Source organism: Chelonoidis abingdonii, chromosome 8 (assembly GCF_003597395.2).
Source record: "Chelonoidis abingdonii isolate Lonesome George chromosome 8, CheloAbing_2.0, whole genome shotgun sequence".
Lineage (NCBI taxonomy): Eukaryota > Metazoa > Chordata > Testudines > Testudinidae > Chelonoidis > Chelonoidis abingdonii.
In genome coordinates this window covers 8,517,239-8,524,715 of record NC_133776.1, presented here as the reverse complement: position 1 = coordinate 8,524,715, position 7,477 = coordinate 8,517,239, and the positions used below count along the sequence as shown (strand labels likewise).

Sequence of the window (7,477 nt, the reverse complement as noted above, 5' to 3'; positions counted from 1 at the left end):
TCTGTATCTTTTGGTAGTTGAAGTTATAAGTATATGGATACAGACAGCATAATCATAACCAGTAACCCGTAACCTGGTCTTAGACACCTTATATGACCCCCTTTACGTAGGATTTGGTGCCACTACAGGACCTTGGTTGCAAACAATGTTCTGTATGGTCCCAGTTTATAACAATAATGTCACAGGATCCCAACAAGCTTTGATCTCAAGGAGTCATTCAGGGAGGCCTGCCAAGGAGAAGGGTGTCCCCATTCAACTGTTTGAAATGGGCCACCCTCATTACCACTACAAAAGTGATTTTTCCTCCCTTAGTATCTTACTGTTAATTCATTTGTCTCATTAGCACTGACCCCCCACTTGGTAAGGCAACTCCCATCATTTCACGTGCTGTATATTTATACCTGCTACTGTATTTTCCACTCCATGCATCTGAGGAAGTGGGTTATAGCCCACAAAAGCTTAATCCCAAATAAATTTGTTAGTCTCTAAGGTGCCACAAGAACTCCTCATTGTTTTTGCTGATCCAGACTAACACGGCTACCCCTCTGAAACCCATTCAACGGGTGCAGGAGTGGCTCAGATCACCCCAGCAAACCAGTCACTGAGCTGAGACGGACCCAGCCAGCTCCGCCAACATGAAGCGGATGCAGGACTCAGTGGCTGGAGTGGGCAAGGCTAAAGTGGGATAGAAATTGGACCCTGGGAATCAGCGTTTGATCAGAAACCCAACACAGCCATGTGAAATGGAAACCCCTGTGTTGGAAAGGGGGCCTGGTGCCACGGTTTAACAGCATCCTCCTGGGACAGAGCTACCTGCTCTGACACTAAGATCCAGACAGATGAGCCAGACTCAGCCCCGGGAAAACTCAGCTTCAACAGGGACAGGGAGGAGTCAGGCCCAGCTTGTGCAGGTGAAGCTCCATGCTCTTAACAGCACCATCCAAGATCCCAGCTGCCCCAAGCTGCTACCCTGGTGTCCCTACAAGGCTGGAGGGGTGGGAGGAGGCCGACTGCACAGAGGTTGCATGTGTGTTTTGTGACACTCATCTCTAGGGTGTCCTTCATTGTGGTATCTGGGCTTGGAGCGAGAAGGGGCAGACAGGCATCTGCATTCTGGGCACAGCTCAGCTGGTCCCAGAGCGAACTGTGCTCTGAAGGGGAGTCTGAGTGCCACTGATCTCTCTCAGGGCAGGTAGGAAGTGGGCGCCATGCCCCAGCCTGGGCACCGACCCCTCCCTGAGGCTCACCTTGTGTTCTCTCTGCTGTGACCTTGGAGAAGAGCGAGACCTGGGAAACAGCCACAAAAGGCAACCCCAGCACCTGCAGGAACACGCCGACCACCAGCTCGGACAGCAGGACGGGAAAGCTTCCTGCGGGCAGCAAAGCAGACATGGCAGGGGGTGGATGGGCCCGGCGTGCAAAGAGCCCCAGACACTGGCAGACTCGAATCAGGGCCTATGCTCATTCCTGCCCAGTAGAGGGGCAAACCCCTGGCATGCTCTGCCCGGCCCCAGTATGCTCCATGCTCAGTTGCTAGCTTTCCTAATCAGCAAAGAACCAGACTTGCATGAATCTGGGCGCCCATGAGAGCACCCACTGCTCCCTTTCCGGGGCACTGAGCAGGGAGAGGGGCCGGGGAATTGCAGCACCAGCAAGGCACTGGGCCCGTCATGGTGCCCATACTGCCCACAGCTGCTGTGCATCGCCACCACTCTGGGCAATGGGTCTCCTCTCCACCACACAGCCCCTGCTGGGCCACCTCAGGGCACTGCTGGGCCAGCCTGAGCCATGCAGGGTGCCACGCAGCCCAAGGGAGCACTCCAGAGCCATTCCAGGCTCCTGCCCCCAACCATCCCTAGCCAGCGAACCCAATCCCTTGCCAAGAGATTCCCCTCAGGTGGGAGTGCCCAGGAAGAGAGGAACCGGAGATCCCAGCAGGATGGTTAGCCGGGAGGGGAGGGGGAAGTCAGTTACCTTGGGGCCGTGCCAGGAAGAGCAGGCACCAGATACAAGCCACGTTGCAGATGACCAGCCCAAGCACCAGGATCACGCGGTCGGGGAGGCGGCTGCTGAGGCAGCGCACCAGGAAGAAGCCGCAGATCACCTGTGGGTGGGGAGGGAGAGAGGTGAGTTATTCCACAACCCCCGGGCTAGGTGCAAAGACCAGTCAGAAGTAGGGGTCTTCTGCTGCTGGAGGAGCCAATCAGAGTCGGGGGGGAGAGGTGACCCAGAGTGGGGGCCTGAAGGGAAGGAGGGCAGAGCAAGCCCCGCACAGGGCCTCTTGTGGGCTAGCAGCGCCCAAGAGCCAGCCAGCACCGGGCACACGCCCTGCATTCCCTCATCAGGAGTCACTGCTCGCCAGGGCTCTGCAGTCTGCCCTCCCCTCTCACAGCCTCAGCACCACCACTCACCCTTCCCCTGGCTAAGAGGCAGGCTATGCCCGGGTACAGGTGCCAGCCAGCACAGCCAGACTCCAGGAAACGGCCTGTGCCATGCAGACTGGTGCAGGTTGGCAGGACCAGGCCACAGGCTCTCTGCCAGCAGGGCACAAGGTTTCCTCAGCCTGCAGCCCACCCTGCCCTAGCTGCAAACGGAGACGGCTGGCAAGGATGCCCCACTCCGCATGCTGCTGGAGCAAGGGCAGAGAAGACATCCCACATCAGTTCTGTCTACACGGGCACTCTCCCCTCCCTGTACTCACACAGCCAGCCCCACCCGTGGGAACAGCAAGTGTGCCGGTGTGGCCAGGACAAAGGCCTTTCAGCCCCATCCATGCCGATGGAGGAGCATGAGACCTATCTGCACCAACACTCCCAGAAGGGCTGGAACAGGGCTGCAGCTAAGGGCTATGCAGGAGAGGCCTGGCTGGACGGGACCCCAGCATCACTAGCCTCCCTCACTGCCTGGGCTGGACAAAGGAGATTGGAGCTGGAGGGATGACTCACAGGACAAGGGGGCACCAAATGTGGCTCTAGGCCTGCCCTAGACCTCCTGCCACCCCACCCCCAATCTGGCTGTACATACACCTAAAGCATGGGGTAGAGAACAAGAAGCACCTGCAAATATCTGAAAGATCCCAAAGGGGTCGGGGGGGATCCACCAGGAAGGCCAGAGCAAGTGCTGAGAAAGTGGGAAGAGGGTCAGACATTCATAGGGCGTGAGTGCTCTCAGCAGGGTCCGAATCATACATGTTCACACGCACCGTGGGATAGGGGCCGGTCACCTGCCCCAGGCCATGTCTGCCAGGACCCCCATCTTTACAGATCCCCAGGGCTGGGGTCTCACCTACCTCGATGCCGCACAGGAAGTACATGATGCTGTTCTCGAGCTCCCCGAAGCTCAGGTAGCGCTGGGTGATGGGAGTCACCATGGTCTGGAGACAGATACAGACAGGCAGAGAAAGCAACCTAGAGTCATACATTTGCTCACCCTCCATTCACGGCTGTGAGGAGCCCCCTCTGTGTGGGATGGGCAGGTACAGACCCTCGCCCACAAGGTGCCCTTCTCCTGCCCTGCCCCAGTGGGAGGGCTCTCCTGACCAGTGCGTTGGGTCTCTGCTCCCACTTATCTTCCTTGAGATGGAGGTAGGCCTGGGTCATGCCAACCTTCACCCAAATTCTGGGCTTCGCAAGGAGACCTTGGCCTGGGGAGAGATGTCCACTCTCTGGGCGCCAGGCACAGGTGAAAGGTGAACCCAACCAGGGATCTGGGAAAGGCCAGAGCACCACATGGAGGGGAGAGGAGATCCCCTGTCCCCCTCACCCCCATACACATATCCAGAACCTGGGAAGGGCTGGACAGGAGACGTTCCCTGGACCCAGTCTGGTTGTGAGAGGAGCTGTAGCCCCGACCGCCAACATGGAGAAGAACCCCCGCCCCCCAATCTCGGTGGGAGTGGAACAGAGTGACCTGCCCAGCAAGCCCCCAGGCACTCACCTCCAGGGCTGTTTGGTTGAAGAGGGTGATGAACTGGGCAGTGAGCAGAACCACCACTTCCTCCCGCAGGTACTCTGCAACGACACCACGGGGATGTCACGGGGCTGCGGCGCTGGAAGGAGAGCGGCCAGGCCCACAGGGAAGGAGAGCGGCCACCCCGCCCTGTCTCCCATGGGAGGTGGAGGTGGGAGAGGCAATACCCAGTGGAACAGGTCAGTGGGCCAACCAGGCAACAGCAAAGGGGGGGTGGGCGTGACACAAGCAAAGTGCTGGACACTCCTCAGGGTGGGGAACGCGATGCTGCTGTAACCAGACACGCTGGGCAAAGAAGCCAGCCGGGACAGTCTGATCCTTTTCTGGCCCTGAACTCCATCCGCAGCAGACCCGCACTCTCCTGCATGCCAGTTTCTTCACTCATTGGCTCCCAATGTACATGGGTGTGAGCAAGAGGAGGCTGTGACAAGTGGGACTGTTCTTAATGTTTCCTCTGAATACTGTGTGAGTGCCTCAGTTTCCCCTATGCACTTTTAAGTCTCCAGCTTGCATAAATGGCCGACACTCTGTCTCCTGGCAACAAATAGCCAGGGCCCTTCCCCCCTGCAAGGGGATGGCTAAAGGTGAACAAAGAGATCAGGTGACCTCCTGGCCTGGGAAAGAGACAAAGGCCAGAAAGGAGGGGCTGGAGGGGGTTGCAGTTTGGGGCTGGCTGGGGACAGGAATTGAGGGCAGATGGGGGTGTCTGCCTCGCTGGGCCACAGAATGAACCCGGCTGAGGGGCCCCATTCTCTGTACCTACAAGCTCTGTTTTAGCCCATGTTTCTGTCATCCAATAAACCTCTGTTTTACTGGCTGGCTGAGAGTCACGTCTGACTGCGGAGTGGGGGTGCAGGACCCTCTGGCTTCCCCAGGACCCCGCCTGGGTGGAATCGCTGTGGGAAGCGCATGGAGGGGCATATGCTGAATGCTCCAAGGCCGTGTGAGCTTCTTGTCCTGAAGACAGTCTGCTCCAAGGGAGAGGAGGCTCCCTAAAGTCCTGGCTGGCTTTGTGGGGAGCAGTTCCAGAGCATCGCCCTGGGACTCCATGACAGGGGCGCTGCCCTCCTCCACTGTCCACTGGCCCCCAGAGCCCAGCCTTTCTGGAGCACCAGCTGGAGAGCCCAGGCCTCTTTTCCCACCAGGCAGACATAGCACCCAACTCCCTCTCATGCCAACCCTTCCACAGCCCCGTCCTGCCGGCTCACACCATGGCTTGCTGGCTGACCTTGGGCCACTTCTTTCCCCTCTCTGGGCCTCAGTTTCCCCTACTGCAACCCAGGGATAACAGCCCTGGAGGAGGGGGCAAAGGCTCAGTGCCCAGAGAAGGGAAGGGACCATCAGGGTCTCCTACAGCTGGGCCTGCACTCCCCGCTCTGTGCCCAGGTCTGCTCCCTGCACACCAGGGTGCTCGTGGGACGCTGGGTCCAGGTTGACAAGTCAGTAACACTTGGGGCTGACCCATCTGCTTGCTCTGGCACAGGGCATAGGACCCTGGGGCAAGCATGAAGGCCCCACAGTGCCCACAGGCCCTGTCGCCACTCAGCACCCAAGCAGCTCACCGTCCATTCCCACGTAGCTGTCCAGAGCAGCGGGAGACCCACCAGTGACAGCCCCACAGCGTCACGATCCTTTGTCCACAGCTTGTGGGTTTATGCAGCTGCCAGGCTGGTGCAATGGGACACGGAGGGTTTATTCTTTCCCCTACAACAGTGGTCCCCAGCACAGTGCCCGCAGATGTCATGGTGCCTGCCGGACACCTAAGTGCGCCAGCATACTGTCCAGTGGACGAGCATCCGCCAAAATGCCGCCAAGAAGCATCATCATCCAGAGGCTTCGCCACCCAAATACTGCTGATTTTCGGTGGTGACACCTCTGGATGATGCTGCTTGGCGGCGGGGACACCTATTGATGTTGACGCTTCTCAGTAGCATTTCAGCAGATGCTCGTCCGCCAGGCACGGTCCTCGGTGGCTCGTTGTCTGGCACCTGCCAGACGAAAAAGGTTGGGGACCGCTGCCCTAGAAGCTCAGACCCCCTGATTACAGAGCACACGGCTGGCCTTGGGACTAGGCTGTAGGTGGCGTGGGTTCGACTCCAGCTCTGCCAGACTCCCGCAAGGGTAGGATCCTGGTTGGACTGAAGCCCGTGACAAATCCGCCCCCCCCACCCACCCACGTACTGCCCAGCACAGTACTGATCAAAATGTGGGCATGCCAGGCTGCCTGCCTCTAGGGCCCAAAGCTGGATCCCCCCCAAAATGCTGGGCTGCAGGGACACTCACCTCGCATGGCGCTGAAGTTCTGAAACGGGCTCTTCTCCTTTACTCCGCCCTCCTCCTCAGCCAGGTGCCCGTTGGGCACGTAGCGGGACTCGTCCCCCATGGGGGGCTCAGCGGGCACCCCCTGGATGGTGCCACCATAGCTCCGGTGCTCAGCGGGCTCCTCCTGGCCACTGTCGTGCTGCACCAAGGGCTCCCGCTCCTCCTCCTCCTGCACTGCCAGTGCCGCTCGCTGTGGGTGGGGCACGGGCTGCAGGTCGTAGTACATCGCCGCCACCACAAACTGGAGCAGGATCCAGAGCAGGCACATGAAGAGCTGCACAGACAGACACACACCTGAAAGCCTGGAACCGCAGCCCACCCCACACCCGGGGAACTCAGGGCCGACTCACACGGCCAGCTCTCACCGGCTGCGAGTAACGCCCGGGGAGTACTCACCCCCGGGGAGGTGAACTTGTTGACCTCAAAGGGCCCCAGCCGGAAGTTGCAGAGCCGCAGGAAGAGGTTACAGGCGGGTCCTGAGCACAAAGAGACGGCGGGTCAGACGCGGGCACTGGGAGGACGGTGGGACTGGCATGCCCCTCACTGCCACCATCCACCTCCCTCTGCGGCAAGAGGGGCAAGAACGGGCACCATCAAGGAGATGATGGGCCTCTCACACCCTCACCAGGCTCTGAAAGCCACCGCCACTCACTGCCTCTGGCAACAGCCTCGGGAACTGAAGATCCTTTGTCACATGCCCCCCCGGGCCCAGAGAGGCAACATCACCATGGTCTGGCACTGCACGGTCATGGCCTGGCCCAGTATCCTTCCCAACCTGAGAAACACCAGCCTCCGTGGCATCCACCCTTAGTTACCACAGCGTCCACCCTTAGTTACCACAGCAGGCTTTAACGGGCACAGGGTAGCCAGAGCTGAGCCAGCTCCCTGCAGTGGCCCCTCTCCACAGCCAAGCAGGTAACACTGGGACAAAAGTCTGGTGCGTGGGGCAGGCGCCTCCTGAACACAGACTGTGTCTGGACAGCAGAACCCCAGCTCATGGCTCAGGCCCACTGTGACGAACTGGGACTGTTCCTAATGTTTGCTCTGAATACTGTGTTGGTGCCTCAGTGTCCCCTAGGCAGTTCTTAAGTATCTGGCAGAGCAAAGGGCCAGTGCACCTAATGCCTGGCACTCTGTATCCTAGCAACTGATGGCCTGGGCCCCTCCTCTGCAAAGGTGCCAACTG

General features: G+C 59.3%; 1 protein-coding gene across 1 annotated transcript in view; it reads right to left on the bottom strand.

Annotated features, from left to right (window-relative positions):
* Positions 1-7,477, bottom strand: part of LOC116838586 (major facilitator superfamily domain-containing protein 8-like) — a 27,330-nt gene that overhangs the window by 6,274 nt on the left and 13,579 nt on the right. The window contains exons 5-10 of the mRNA XM_032803907.2: positions 6,688-6,767; positions 6,253-6,565; positions 3,937-4,010; positions 3,290-3,373; positions 1,975-2,104; positions 1,248-1,370 (exon numbers count right to left, since the gene is read on the bottom strand). Of these exons, the coding sequence (XP_032659798.1) occupies positions 1,248-1,370; positions 1,975-2,104; positions 3,290-3,373; positions 3,937-4,010; positions 6,253-6,565; positions 6,688-6,767 (804 nt within the window). The remainder of the gene's footprint in view (positions 1-1,247; positions 1,371-1,974; positions 2,105-3,289; positions 3,374-3,936; positions 4,011-6,252; positions 6,566-6,687; positions 6,768-7,477) is intronic.